Source organism: Solanum tuberosum, unplaced genomic scaffold, assembly GCF_000226075.1.
Source record: "Solanum tuberosum cultivar DM 1-3 516 R44 unplaced genomic scaffold, SolTub_3.0 scf00262, whole genome shotgun sequence".
NCBI classification, from domain to species: Eukaryota; Viridiplantae; Streptophyta; class Magnoliopsida; order Solanales; family Solanaceae; genus Solanum; species Solanum tuberosum.
Window position 1 is genome coordinate 274,204 of NW_006239186.1, and position 16,220 is coordinate 290,423.

A 16,220-nucleotide genomic window follows, 5' to 3' on the forward strand; every position below is an offset into this window, starting at 1 on the left:
GGGAGGTATGGTTAAAATTATAAAATTGTAACGGTTTGTTACTTGAATTTGTTGGTTTTGAAAATGGAGGCTACAATATTTATTATCCCCATATTTTAGTTTTCTACGTTTATGTTCCACATGTCACTCTTTATTTTTAGTCCGTTTCGAAAATAATGTATTTTTGATAATTCTTTAATATCAACTGAGTACATGTGGGTTGTATTCACCCCTACTTTGGTTATCTTTGATGCAGATCCTAGTTAGGATGTGCCGAGTATCAATTGATGAGATTCAGCGGAGTTCTCTCTTTCGAAATTGTGGTGAGATCCTGTTTTTCGGATCATCATTAGTCTCCATCAATTCTTTTGAAGTCTTTAGCTTTCTTTTCGAAGACTTAGAAACGTATTAGATGTTGTTTATACTTATGCTATCAGGTTTTGGGATATTCTTTGTTGTTTTTCTATTGTTTGTGGTTTGACTTCCCTTTGAGAGTCTCGTATGTGTATTTCTTTCGACTTACACATCTTTTTGGGAGTTCTCGGGGGGGTGTCATCATGACCTCGACTTTTGGATTGTGACAAAATAAAATGTTTAGCCTCATAAGATTGAGAGGTATTACAGTACATTCTATATATTTTTAATTTAAAACAGTAGGAGTGAAAAGTCTAGTTTCTTTTTAAATATGTCAAGTTAAAACTATAGAAAAATAAATTGAAACAGAGAGAATATAATGGAATAGGAGTATATATATAGCCACCTTTAACTTTATTCTCAACGTGATTCGTGTCCCTGATTTTGGGCTAAGACCTCATTCCACTGTCATTATTCTTATAAAAGTAGTAGTGCAATCTCCTTGTACTACTGCGTAGGTGTTGGTTCAAAAAGGAAAAATGCCAAACAAGTTTGGGTTACGTGATTAAAACTAGAGAAGAAAATTCATCCATTTTACTCTTTAGAATGAGGTTAAGTTATACCCACAAATCGATCGGTTGGTAGTTAGTTAGAATTCACATTTTGCATGAAATAATATATATTTATTTTTGTTATATATAAAGGCGGTAAATCGAATCTTATGAATTTTTTTCAATAATTATATATTCTTATTTAATTTAATCATTGGTTTTGATATCAGCTACAATTAGGTAAATTTAATTCAAGATTTGTGTCTGATATCCAAATTGGAGCCAGAAGTCTGATTAAATTTGAATTTGCGCCCGAAAGTCCCACATTGAGGAATAAAACGCTTTCTAACAAAGACGATTCCGTATTTAAGAAGACTCAAATGCGAAACCTCTGAATAAAATAAAAAAAATACTTACCACTATATCATAATCCTTATCGGTGAAACATTCTATACATGTGCAAGCAAAATACACGTATTGTGGAACAATAATGTTATATGTACTTGGCCTTTTTGTCAACAAAGTGAAAATCTACTGCCAAATGTTACTCGTTAGAAATTTTTTTAGTTGTAGTCCCCGCTTTGAATAATTTAAGTTGACTGCTGCCGACACAATATTAGTACGATAGAGTATTTATATACTACTCTTCTTTTTCTGTTTCAATTTTTTTGATATATTTTAACTTGACATAAAATTTAAAAAAATAAAAAAAGATTATTAAATTTTATGATCTTAAATTAAAAATATGTCGAATGTATTAAAATACTCTTTAATTTTATATTCTAAACTAAAAGGTAAAGTATATTAAATAAATTGAAAGGAGAAAGTATATATTATTTATTGGCATGCCATGCGGAAATTATGTAGAAATTTCCACTCATTTTTAGGAATCGGAAGACAATCTTCTGATTTAAATAAATCGACAACTTTGCATGTCGTCAATTATTATATTTTTTCTTATTTAGAAGTGAAAGTTGGAAAGGACCAACATTGCATTAAAGTACTTGTACAATGTTGGTCCTTCCATTGCATTAAAGTACTTGTACATATATAAGTGGGCCCCACCTCCTTCCACTTAAATAATATTTTCTTCAACCTTATCATGGTAAAAGTTGAATTCATTATCCTTTTCATTTAATTTTATATGATATTATTTTTTCCTATAAAATCATTATATATGTTTTAATAATTTAAATTTCAAAAACATTATACTTTAACTTTAAAGATTTTATTTTATCAAAATCTTGTACATTGAAATATATAGTTATGAATTTAAAATATTTTTAAAATCATATAAAAATTTCAATAACTTCTCAAATTCCATAATATAACACTTAAATACTACATATTATATATTAATTACTATACTATAAATGACTTAAATACTCCATATTATCTATTACAATAATTAACAATTATTTGACACTTTAAATTCTATCAATGCCATATAAATTAGGATAAAAAACCTAACATATAATATTTAAATATATTTAAAAATAATATAAGTAATACTATACATTACAATAATTAACAGCTTAATTATTTAAAACTTATATAAAAAATTTAATTAACTCTAAATTCTCTTGGTACCACATAAAATGGATTATATGATAAACATATATTGTTTGAAATTGACAATAAAGAAACAATAAATTACAATAATTAATAAAAAAAATAGTCGACGAAATTGACGAAAAACAAATTATAAATTACAATAATTAACAAAATAAATCTCTCGACTCCAACAAATCTATCAATTAATGCCACATAAATTGGGACATGGCAAATAACATATATTATTAAAAAAATATTTAAATAATTAAGCTGTTAATTATTATAATGTATAGTATTACTTATATTATTTGTAAATATATTTAAATATTATATGTTAGGTTTTTTATCCTAATTTATATGGCATTGATAGAATTTAAAGTGTCAAATAATTGTTAATTATTGTAATAGATAATATGGAGTATTTAAGTCATTTATAGTATAGTAATTAATATATAATATGTAGTATTTAAGTGTTATATTATGGAATTTGAGAAGTTATTGAAATTTTTATATGATTTTAAAAATATTTTAAATTGTTAGCTATTGTGATTTGTAGTACTTTTTTTTAACATAATTTTGAAAAAAATATTTATTACTCTGTTTGTTCTAATTTATGTGGCACACGCAGAATTTCAAATATTAACCATTTTTTATATGTCTCTTTAATATATTAAGTTGTTAATTATTGTATTTTATAGTACATTTTGAACCTAATTTTTTAATAATATATGTTATTTGCCATGTCCCAATTTATGTGGCATTAATTGATAGATTTGTTGGAGTCGAGAGATTTATTTTGTTAATTATTGTAATTTATAGTTTCTTTTTCGTCAATTTCAAACAATATATGTTTATCATATAATCCATTTTATGTGGTACCAATAGAATTTAGAGAGTCAATTAAATTTTGTATATAAGTTTTAAATAATGAAGCTGTTAATTATTGTAATGTATAGTATTACTTATATTATTTTTAAATATATTTAAATATTATATGTTAGGTTTTTTATCCTAATTTATATGGCATTGATAGAATTTAAAGTGTCAAATAATTGTTAATTATTGTAATAGATAATATGGAGTATTTAAGTCATTTATAGTATAGTAATTAATATATAATATGTAGTATTTAAGTGTTATATTATGGAATTTGAGAAGTTATTGAAATTTTTATATGATTTTAAAAATATTTTAAATTGTTAGCTATTGTGATTTGTAGTACTTTTTTTTAACATAATTTTGAAAAAAATATTTATTACTCTGTTTGTTCTAATTTATGTGGCACACGCAGAATTTCAAATATTAACCATTTTTTATATGTCTCTTTAATATATTAAGTTGTTAATTATTGTATTTTATAGTACATTTTGAACCTAATTTTTTAATAATATATGTTATTTGCCATGTCCCAATTTATGTGGCATTAATTGATAGATTTGTTGGAGTCGAGAGATTTATTTTGTTAATTATTGTAATTTATAGTTTCTTTTTCGTCAATTTCAAACAATATATGTTTATCATATAATCCATTTTATGTGGTACCAATAGAATTTAGAGAGTCAATTAAATTTTTTATATAAGTTTTAAATAATTAAGCTGTTAATTATTGTAATGTATAGTATTACTTATATTATTTTTAAATATATTTAAATATTATATGTTAGGTTTTTTATCCTAATTTATATGGCATTGATAGAATTTAAAGTGTCAAATAATTGTTAATTATTGTAATAGATAATATGGAGTATTTAAGTCATTTATAGTATAGTAATTAATATATAATATGTAGTATTTAAGTGTTATATTATGGAATTTGAGAAGTTATTGAAATTTTTATATGATTTTAAAAATATTTTAAATTGTTAGCTATTGTGATTTGTAGTACTTTTTTTTAACATAATTTTGAAAGTAATATTTATTACTCTATTTGTTCTAATTTATGTGGCACATGCAGAATTTCAAATATTAACCATTTTTTATATGTCTCTTTAATATATTAAGTTGTTAATTATTGTATTTTATAGTACATTTTGAACCTAATTTTTTAATAATATATGTTATTTGCCATGTCCCAATTTATGTGGCATTAATTGATAGATTTGTTGGAGTCGAGAGATTTATTTTGTTAATTATTGTAATTTATAATTTGTTTTTCGTCAATTTCGTCAACAATTTTTTTTATTAATTATTGTAATTTATTGTTTCTTTTTCGTCAATTTCAAACAATATATGTTTATCATATAATCCATTTTATGTGGTACCAATAGAATTTAGAGAGTCAATTAAATTTTTTATATAAGTTTTAAATAATTAAGCTGTTAATTATTGTAATGTATAGTATTACTTATATTATTTTTAAATATATTTAAATATTATATGTTAGGTTTTTTATCCTAATTTATATGGCATTGATAGAATTTAAAGTGTCAAATAATTGTTAATTATTGTAATAGATAATATGGAGTATTTAAGTCATTTATAGTATAGTAATTAATATATAATATGTAGTATTTAAGTGTTATATTATGGAATTTGAGAAGTTATTGAAATTTTTATATGATTTTAAAAATATTTTAAATTGTTAGCTATTGTGATTTGTAGTACTTTTTTTTAACATAATTTTGAAAAAAATATTTATTACTCTGTTTGTTCTAATTTATGTGGCACACGCAGAATTTCAAATATTAACCATTTTTTATATGTCTCTTTAATATATTAAGTTGTTAATTATTGTATTTTATAGTACATTTTGAACCTAATTTTTTAATAATATATGTTATTTGCCATGTCCCAATTTATGTGGCATTAATTGATAGATTTGTTGGAGTCGAGAGATTTATTTTGTTAATTATTGTAATTTATAGTTTCTTTTTCGTCATATATATATATCTAAGAAAATGATATAAATTACATTTAATGATGAAATGAAGATTAAGAAAAGAAGTAAAACAAATTAATAATAATATTGATGATGATAGGAGTTAAATAAATCATTTTTTATATTTTGTAAATTTTCAATATAAATTTTTCAGTCTTTTAAAATTAGAAAATGCTAAAAAAATAAAACTAAAACTAAAAATCGAGGCAACAATTATTTTAAGGAAAAAATAACAAAAAATGTCAGAAACATTGATCAGAATAAATAAGTATCTATTGCTAAGAAGGTGTCACCCCACATTTTCTATTTTAGCTTTATTATTACATATAGATAGGAACTTTAAGATGAAGAATGATCCAAAAATTTTAAAAATAACAAATCAATTATGTAAAAATACATGTGTAATTCTTATAAAGTTATAATAACTAATTTCTTCAAATAAATAATTAAATGAAAGAAAAAAAAGTAATTAAGAAAATAATATAAATAACACTAATTATGAGATTAATAGCATTGATGAGGAAAGGAACTAAATATGATCATCTTTTTAAATTCTTTTTTAAGAAAATATATATAAACTTTAATTAAAGATAAATAAGAAAAAAAACCTTTAATTAAACATACAAAAAATCAAGACAAAATTAAAGAAGAAAGAAATTAGAAGAATAATGACATTGAAATAAATAATATCTAATTTTCTCTCTTTTCAAATCACAAAATAAATTTTTGCTTGTTCTCCTCCTAATTTGATACGAATTCCATAAATAGAATGATTTTTTCTCCGAATAATTTTTCTTACCCTTTCAAACACTAATCAGACTTCTTATAAATTTCTCAACCACAATGAATTTTCTCTCCTTGTAGGAGGAATAAACATTTTTTCAAAAAGTCTTTTATTTTGAAAATAATTTTTTGTTACATAATCTCTTTCTTTACATCAATGTCTTCACAAGAATAATGAGATATTCTCTCTTTCTCTTTTGTTAAAAAAGTCACATGACCTAGAAATTTGATGGACATCTTAGCGACAAAAGTTGATACCATATATTGATCATTATCGTCAGAAGAAGAAGAGCCAAAGTGAAGAAATTTGTTCTTATTTGTTACAAATGCTCAACTATTTTGTTTTTATTTTATAGGCTAAATAATTATAAACAGTTATAAAAAATGAATAGTTTTTATCTTTTCATCTTCCATTTTCATTTACTTAAATCTATATTAGTGTAATGGATGTTATAAAGGGCATAATTAATCGGGTATGACATAAATACTTTTTTTTTAAATACAAATAAAAAATACAAAACAAGATAAAATGTCAAAAAAAGGAAAAAAAAGATGAATACAAATACTGGTCATAGAGAGATGCCACATCAAATTGTCAATATTCAGCTTTATATATACATATATAGGTTCATGTCCTTAGATGTTATTTTATTACTTTAGCTGGCATCGACATTTTTGTAAATCTGATATCTACTTTGGAACATTTTATAATGTGGCATAGGCTGACAATTGAGATCATAAATTTAAAATAATAAAATTTAATTTATTATAATACTAATATCAATATCATAAAGATATATATATATCATTTAAAAAATATATAAAAAGTATTATAAATTATAATAATTAACCGCTTTTTAAAACAAATTCATATAACTAATTTGATTTACACTCCAAAATTCATAGGTGTCACATAATTTACACATTAATTCTTCATTACTTAATATATGTAATTATATCAATGACATATAAATTGAAATTAAAAAATACATATTTTATTTGAAAATCACGTAATAGTACTATAAGGTATAATAATTAACAACTCAACATATTTTAAAATTTTAGTTGACTCTCCGAATTCCATATGTCTCATGTAATTGAGACAGAGAAAAACATATATTGGTTTAAAATTAATAAAAATATTATAAATTATAATAATTAACAACTTAAAATTTATAAAAAAAAACCTTTAAAATTTTTTAGTTGGCTCTCCAAATTCAATCGGTATTACAATAATTAAAACATAGAAATTAACATAAATTGGACTCCTGCTGACATTTATGTTTCCTTTTTCTAAATTTTCTCTTTTATACTTTATATAAATAATTTTTTTATGTAAAAAGTATTATAAATCATAATAATTAATAGCTTAAAATATTTCAAAACATATAAACAGTTTTTGTTAACTTTCAAAATTTCATCTATGCCGCATAAATTGAGAGAAATATAGATATATAGATATTTTAAGTTGCTAATTATTCTGAGTTATAGTACGTTTTATGTAATTTTCATATATATTACTCGGTCCTGATTTATGTGATACAAATGAAATTTCAAAAGTCAATGAATTTTTTATAAGTTCTTTTTTATATTAACTTATTAATTATTGTGATTTCTAATATATTTACGTAAAACATACTCTAAATACAAATAATTAGCAACTTAAAATATATAAAAACATACTAAAAAATTGATTCGCTTCAAATTTCATATGTACCACATAAATTAAAACAGAAATAGTAACATATATTGGGCCCCGTGCTGGCACGGGGTCCTATATCTAGTGTAATATAAATGCTGCTCTTAAAAGATATTACTATCACTTATATTCCCAAAAATAAATATCTTCTTATGAGCGAATTAAATCCATCATCAAATAAAATTAAGAGAATTTTTTTAATTTTTTTTTCCGATTGAATTGAGAAAAATAAATTTCACAAGTGGTATTTATACTAATTAGCAAGGCGAATATCAGAGGGAGCGAAAATGTTCTCCTGGACTTGCTTGATAAAAAACTACAGAAGACTAGATGTTGACCTAATTTAAGTACCCCTTAATGAAAATTTTGAATTAGCAGTTGTTCCTTCTCTCCAACAACCAACTAAAATTGTATGAATTAAATTAATTAAACTAAAATAATATTAAGGGATCCCTAATATTAAAAACGTTTGGAATCATGCATATACAGTACCCAAATAATTATGACACGATATTTTAATCTATTTTTTGAACTGTTTCCTTGTATTTTTCATAACATAAGTCACTTCATCCTAAATTCATACCCCATATTTAAATAGTAGTATAGTACGACAAAAACTAAGATTAAAACACAAACAAATACAATATTATTTTTATTATTTGTTAGTCAACCTTAGACAAGGAGAAAGAACGTGTTTTCCGATAATTAGGACGAAGATTTAGGTAATTGAAACCACATTAGAAAATATACTTCAATATTATTATTTTTACAAATTTGGACCCTTTGGTCAAAACTATACAAGAATGGTGGACCTACTTGATACAAAAGGAAAATAAGATAAAGATTTGATTGCAATAATTATCAATTAGAGATTTGGTAGTTACTAACATTATGGCGTAACTGTCTTAAGTTAATTAGGCCATGACACATATGTTATTTCTAGCAGACCAAATGATAACATGAGAGCAAAAAAAAAAATTAAGCTCCTTTTTAAATAATTTTTAGTTACTTAAGGTGTGTTCTAGAGGGAAAAAAATCCATGTTTTTGATGTTCCGTTAGTTAAATCAAATTTAATCCCGTGATTAAAAATTTGAGATTTATGAATAATGGATTTGGAGACAGATTCAGAGTTTATAGATTTTAAATTTTAAATTATAGTGTTCTAAATTAACATCTTTTTTATATATTCAGTAAATTTCTTACTACAAATTTAGAATTTGATTCAAAGTTAATGTATTCGGTCGAAGCGATAATCAGCACTGGTTCCACCAACTCTCATAGTATTTGTCTAGATTATATATAAGTACTTTTAAAATGATAATATTTTTTACTTAAGCATCTTATATAAGAAAACAAGTTTAAAAATTCACCTATTTTTATGGAAAATGTTTTTCGTTCCTACATAACACACCTTAATCTGAAATTAAGACGTGTGTTACTCCGGCAGACCAATGATGAGAGACCAAAAATAAGCTCTTCTTCTATTTCAAATTTAAAAACTATAATACATGTAATCCTTTTTCTTTAACAAGCCAAAAAAGAAAAGGTACATTTATTTATTTTACTATTATTATAATAATAATTAATAAGAATGATTGGGGATGTTTAGCATTAAATGCACGTTTCTCAAATATAAAAACTATAATGCTTGTATTCCTTTTTCTTTAACAAGCCAAAAAAGAAAAGGTACATTTATTTATTTTACTATTATTATAATAATAATTAATAAGAATGATTGGGGATGTTTAGCATTAAATGCACGTTTCTCAAATATAAAAACTATAATGCTTGTATTCCTTTTTCTTTAACAAGCCAAAAAAGAAAAGGTAAATTTATTTATTTTATTATTATTATAATAATAATTAATAAGAATGATTGAGGATGCTTAATATTAAATGCACGCTTCTCAAATACTATAAAAACTAGAATACGTGTATTCCTTTTTCTTTAACAAGCCAAAAAAGAAAAGGTACATTTATTTATTTTATAATAATAATTAATAAAAATGGTTGGGGATGCTTAATATTAAAACCACGCTTCTCAAATATAAAAGAAAAAAGAAGCCATGTTTCTTTTTTCGGTTTGCAGCTAAAGACCTTTTATTAAATAAAAAAAAAAGAAAAGGGTTTGCAGCTAAAGTAGTACACAGTGCGGTAGTATAATATTTTTAATATTATAATTAAAATTTGAGCCTGTAATGTGAAGAGACTTTTGAACCTTTTTCGGAGAGTTTGGGGTCAAAAGGGTAAAAAAATTGAGTAATTTTTTATAAAAGGACAATAAAAATCAAGGATCAATTACAACATAAAGGGCAACATTTGTATGGAAGAATGGACGTTGTTAAATCGTTGGGTGGAACTTGGAAGGCACACACTAACATATATATCTTATAAGGCGGCGCAGGTATGCTGCTTCCAAGGCGCATGCTCACCCTTCCATTCAAATGTTACCCTTTTGATTTGATCCTCAATTTTTATTGTTCTTTTGAAAATTTTGCTCACTTTTTTTGTCTTTTTGACTCCGAACTCCTTTTCCTAGCATTATACTAGAAAAAACTCTCACGTCAAAAAAGTTACAACTTATGTATGATATATATATATATATATTATTGGTGCGTTATATATAATTTTTCGACCAATGAAATTATGAATTCTCTTTCCTTTCCCTGACTGGCAAGCATCTCAGCAAATTTGGTATATTTTATTACTCATTTTTTTCGTCTCAATTTATATGGTACCTTTTGAATTTCGTAATTCAAATAAGTACTCTAGTCATTTCATGTTCATTAAGAAAAATGAGTACTAAATTATTCAAATTTATTAGATGTTCTTGAGAGTTGAACACTATTAAAAAGAAGTACTAATAATTATTATTTTTTAAAAAGTGACTCTAAAGTAACACTTATTTTGGGATATTTTTTTGTTTGTTAAAGTAACACTTATTTTGAGACGGATGGAGTATTTCAGTAATCGTAATCCATAAAATATTTTAAATTATCAATCATTATGACTTGTGGTATTTTTTGTGTAATTTTTAATTATGTAAATTTTATTTTATAAAAAATATAAAGTTTACATATTCAAATTCACAATTAAAATTACATTGTTTGACTCTCAAAATTCAAACAACAGACACATAATTGAAATTGAAGGAGAGGAAGTAAAATAAGAAAAAATGTTAGAAGTTGAAAAAGACTAGTGATTTTAAAAATGGTAAGAAGACAAAAATAGTGAAGCTTTGGGAGAAAATTAGAAGAACATGTCCACCGTAAATGGAGGGGCTATAGAGTTTTTTCTGTTTTTTTCAAGGAGGAAAAAATGGAGTATGTGTTTGACTATTGTCCAACATGCATGCTACACTACTAACTCCAAGTGTTTATTTTAGACTTATTTGTCCATAAATAATGTTGTTACCATTTGATCTCCATCTATTTATTTGATATTGAACTTAAATCGTGAGTTGTTCATATGGATAGATTCATTCTAATGTGTTTTTAAGAGATTAACTTGCAACAAGTTATTAATAAGTATAACCCTCGCACAACTTTGTACGTGTGAAATAGAAGAAAACTTTCGATTACTATTTTCTCCTTGTAAAAAAAATTATAATTTTACTTTCTTTTTTTTAATGTAACATGGTAACAAAGAAAGTTCTTACAAAATCTTCCAAAAAGAACACACAGATAAAAGGATGTTTAGTTTGTGAACAAAATTATATTTTTAAGAGAGACGAAGTTGACTTTGAGAAATGTTTTTGGTGGTGAGTTTACTGATTTTTATTGCAAAATATACAATTGATTGTTCTTGTTTCATGATATATTTTAATATTGGTATTAGAGCACCTAGTAATGATTTTTCTTCTTGAAAGTATTATTTGAGAATTTTGGTTTGTTGTGTTGCTATAAAATAAATGTATTGAAGATTATTCTCTATCTCTCACTCATTTGAGTTTTAGACACTACTGATATGATATTTTCAAAAAATTATCGTTTAGGATTTTTCGTTGATTGAAATTTTAAAAAAATGCAGCTATTTGTTCTTATTAAATTAAATAAAAGAACTCCTAAAAGACGAGTATTTAAAAATAGTGATGTGAGAAGATGATCTTTCTATGTATTGATACTTAACAGAAATAAAATAAAATAGTACTATAACAAATTTATCAGAATAAAAATTATGTCGTAAAAAATTATTATCTTAAAAGCGATTGCAATCCGATAATAATATAAATCATTAAAATTGATCGCTCTTCAAAGTTCCACAACACTCCCAAATACTTGCACTGGTAGCTAAAAGTTTGAAGATTGCGCAATTAAAATTTACCATATATAAAAAAGAGAATTGAAAAATAATATTTTGGTGTAGATAATTTACTAAGAAGGCTGGTTTGTATAGGCTAGACGAATTGTGCCATATAGCATCACATTGAAGGGTATATATAGTCATTTTTATTGTTCCATTATTCCTATTTTAAATTGATTGAACAAGAATAAACACGAAGTATTTTAATTCAAGACTATTATATTTTATTGTTTTAAATTGTAATCTTTATTTCATGTTCATTAGGTTGGCGATTGGGTAATAACATATTATTCTAGCAATAATGATACTAATAATACTACAGGACATGCAAGATTAAATTATATAAAGCAAAATCCAATAAATAAATTGACAAAGAAAGAATATTTGGGATCATTCTCAAAAATTAAAATTCCAACATGTGAAAATTGTTTTGTTAGGAATGTGATAGCTAAATTTCATCGCAATTAATTCATTCTGATATCTGTGATCCAACTAATGAATGTGATAACTAAATTTTATGCTTATATATTTTACATTTATTTTCACGCGCTTTGATTATATATATTTATTTCTCATAAATTCAATTATACTATATGTCATTGTTTAAAAAAAAAAAAAACTATATCTCATTGAATTTTAACTAGCCAAATATCTTATATATGTCTCAAAAATTAATATTGATATGCCAAATTTCTTAAAATTGTATTGACTTGTTCTTAGACTATCTTCGATGGATCTCTCGAAATCATTTTGATCCACACACCTATCTAAATAGTAAATACTATGTTAAAGTTAATTTCAAAGCGGCTACACCACTTAAAAGCAAAATAAATAAATGACGAAATTCGTCTCTGTCGTTAAATCACTATCGGTTCACTTGACCCGAATTCAAACCCGTTAGTGCCACCAGACCCGTAAGATGTTTTTCAGTGATTAATTCAACTCTCTGGTTTTGCCACAATACAACAACAAGAAGCTTCATACAATGCTGCAAGCACTAGCAATTCACCCACTTCAATGCTTCTCCACGCCCAATTTCGATCGAAAACATCACTATTTTCACCATTTAAGAAGAAATAAACAATACCCTTTTTCCCATTCAACCTCTTTTTCAGTTTCCAGAGAGGTGAAAGTGTCTGCTAGCAGCAAACAGAAACCCCTTGATGTGAAGTCAGAGATTGGAGGTCTTATTCAGTCTTTTGTTTATATATTCTATTTGGGTTTCTTTTTTCAAGATTGAATTGATAGAAAGTTCATTTTTTTTTTTCAGATGATGAAGATGAGTTGTTACAAGAAAAGGCTATTGTTGCTGATGATGGAGGGGATTTCGGGTGGTTACCTGCCTTTCCTCATGTTTTGACTGCTTCAATGGCCAATTTCCTATTTGGTTACCACATTGGGTAATTATAATAGTTCTTATTCCTGATAAAAAAAGATACTTGCGTTGTTTCCGTTTCTTTGTTTTACTTTCCCTTTTAGTCGGTTTCAAATAGAATGCTTTTAACTTTTTTGACAACTTTTTAGTTCTAATATTCCAGTTGTCACGTTTAAGATCATGAGATTAAAGGATATTTTGGTACATTTTACTTTGGCATGGAGCTAGTAGTCTGCATGCTGGTTCAGTTTGAGTTAATAAATTTATTAAATATGTATAAATATTAAACTTAGAACCCAATTATTATCACTTCAAATCGTCATTGTAAAATTCAGAACCCATTAAGATGAAAGTATAGGTTCGCCTTTGTTCTACATGTCTTTGGTGTAAGACCACAAGATCCAAATATTTATTTTCTTAAACTCCGTGCGAAGTCAAAACTAGACAAACAAATAGAAACAGCGGGAGTACTAACAAGAAACACTTTTGCTCTTGAACATATTGCTTAGGCTTGAACTAATTTGAACGAATTGCTTATGGTGAAGTTCAAAAATGGTGTTTACATTTGCACACACACACTTCATTATCAGTGGAAAAAAGTATCTGGTGTGGACTCTTAAATGTTTTTTTTACCAAACAAACTTCGACTGTTGATCATTGCAACTTATATAGTGAATGAAGTCGTAAAAACTTTAGCATTTTGTTTCCATGGGAGCCGGAAAACTTCTGAAGTAATTTGTATGCTTTCTAGGCTTTTGCGACTAATTTTCAGTTTTTGCTGTATACTGTAGAGTAATGAATGGTCCTATAGTGTCAATTGCCAAAGAGCTTGGGTTTGAGGGAAATTCATTTCTTGAAGGACTTGTGGTAAGCATATTTATTGGTGGTGCATTCATAGGAAGCGTAGCCTGTGGTTCCCTTGTTGATAAACTTGGTTGTCGTCGCACTATTCAAATTGACACAGTACCACTTATTCTTGGGGCAATTGTAAGGTAAGCCATTTATACCAAGCATTTTGGCTTTATTATCTATCTTTATTTTTGCAGTTGAAAGGTGCAAAATTCTCCTCTTACCCTGAAATAATTATGCAGTTCCAAGTATGATCAACCTTCCTAATGTTTAGGCTTATTTTGAAAATTGATTCATATTCCATTTGAGAAAAAATATTTACAGTTATTAATGGGTTAGGAAGTACATAAACAAAGCATTTCAGATTTAAAAATATACGAGGGTTACTCCCTTCGTGTCAATCTATGTTTTCTCTTCAACTGCTATAGTAATTGAGATGACAGTTAAAATTCCATTGTAGAATTGACAGATAATAATTTATCTTTTATAAAAAAGTTATCTTGAAAATTGAGATAAAGTTATGTTTATCAAGAATTTGATCCTCTTAAATAATAGTAGTACTCCTATGTTACGTTTTCTCTAGCAAAAGAGTGAAAGGTATTAGAAAACATAGACAAATAATTTCCTTCTTTGAAACTCGGCATAATGCTGGGATAACAAAAAAGAATAGGACGTAGAGAATTTGACAACGAGTACAACATCAACTGTGCCTTCACAAACAAGTTTGGTTTGGTTATATGAATTTCTCACTGACAATGTTTCTCCAATTAAATTACGAATAAAAATAGAAGCACCAGAAATTCTCTTAGTTTTCTACTGGCATAAAAATCTCTACTAGGCTAAAAGACTCCTAAAAAGCATAATACCTAAGGTAAACATACTAACATGACTAAAACATATTCCCAACTAATTGGTATCGCATCTATAGATCTAAATCTTCTATGTGCCTTATCTCTCCTTACGTTTGTATGCTTTCCAAGAGATCATATACCTCGCCCCCTTTTAATACATTCATTCACCCATTTTATCACACCTACACACTGGTACATCTGCAGGTCGACACATTACATGTACAAACCATCTCAAGAGATCTTCTCTCATTTTTATCCCCAATGTGTGTTTCTTGTACCTACTGTGAATGTGATCATTTTTAATCTTGTGTGAACACACATCCATCTCAACATCCACATCTTTTGTGATACTCATCTTGTGGACGTGTTGGATTTTACCGGCTCAACTCTCACTTACATAGAAAATTATTGGTCTTACAATTATTCTATAAAATCTTTCTTTCACTTTGGTAGGAATTCTTCTATAACACCCTGACAGCTCTTCTTTATTTCAACCATCCTATTTTGATTCAATATGTATCATTTTTTTTTTACATAAGGTACTGTTGTATTCCTCAGCATTAAGGAATGCTGGCTCATTAACGTTTCAAGGACACTTCATCTAATTCTAAGTGTCAACGATCGCTAGTCAGTATATAACCCAACTAAATGAGTTGGGGTCGAATCCCACAGGGAGTGGTACGTGTTTAAGATTCAAGAGGCAAGTGTGGACATGCACAAATCAGTCATAGGAATAGACATTATCGAATAAAAACATAATTCAAATCAGGGTGTGACACGAATGTCAAATCAGGGGGTTTTGTTTAATATCAACTACAGCAGCATCAAATAACACAAAATAAGAATAATGAGACGGGTTCTTGGGATGTGATTCAATTATAGGCTAATGTTGACAAATGGGTAATTGCAACTGTTAGAAATTAGCTGTAAATTAGTGAATAAGCTAGACTATAGAGGAGGTAAACTTTCTCTCGAACAATTTACCCCGAATCAAGTCAATTTCTCTCGAACATCGACAAGCATGCAAAATAAGAACAACCTACGC

At 26.0% G+C, this 16,220-nt stretch overlaps 1 protein-coding gene across 1 annotated transcript in view; it reads left to right on the forward strand.

Annotated features, from left to right (window-relative positions):
* Nucleotides 1–12,928: 12,928 nt before the first annotated feature.
* Nucleotides 12,929–16,220, forward strand: part of LOC102605453 (probable plastidic glucose transporter 1) — an 11,948-nt gene continuing 8,656 nt past the window's right edge. Inside the window, exons 1-3 of the mRNA XM_006357898.2 lie at nt 12,929–13,284; nt 13,371–13,500; nt 14,267–14,467. Coding sequence (XP_006357960.1) covers nt 13,086–13,284; nt 13,371–13,500; nt 14,267–14,467 — 530 coding nt within the window. The 5' untranslated portion in view covers nt 12,929–13,085. The remainder of the gene's footprint in view (nt 13,285–13,370; nt 13,501–14,266; nt 14,468–16,220) is intronic.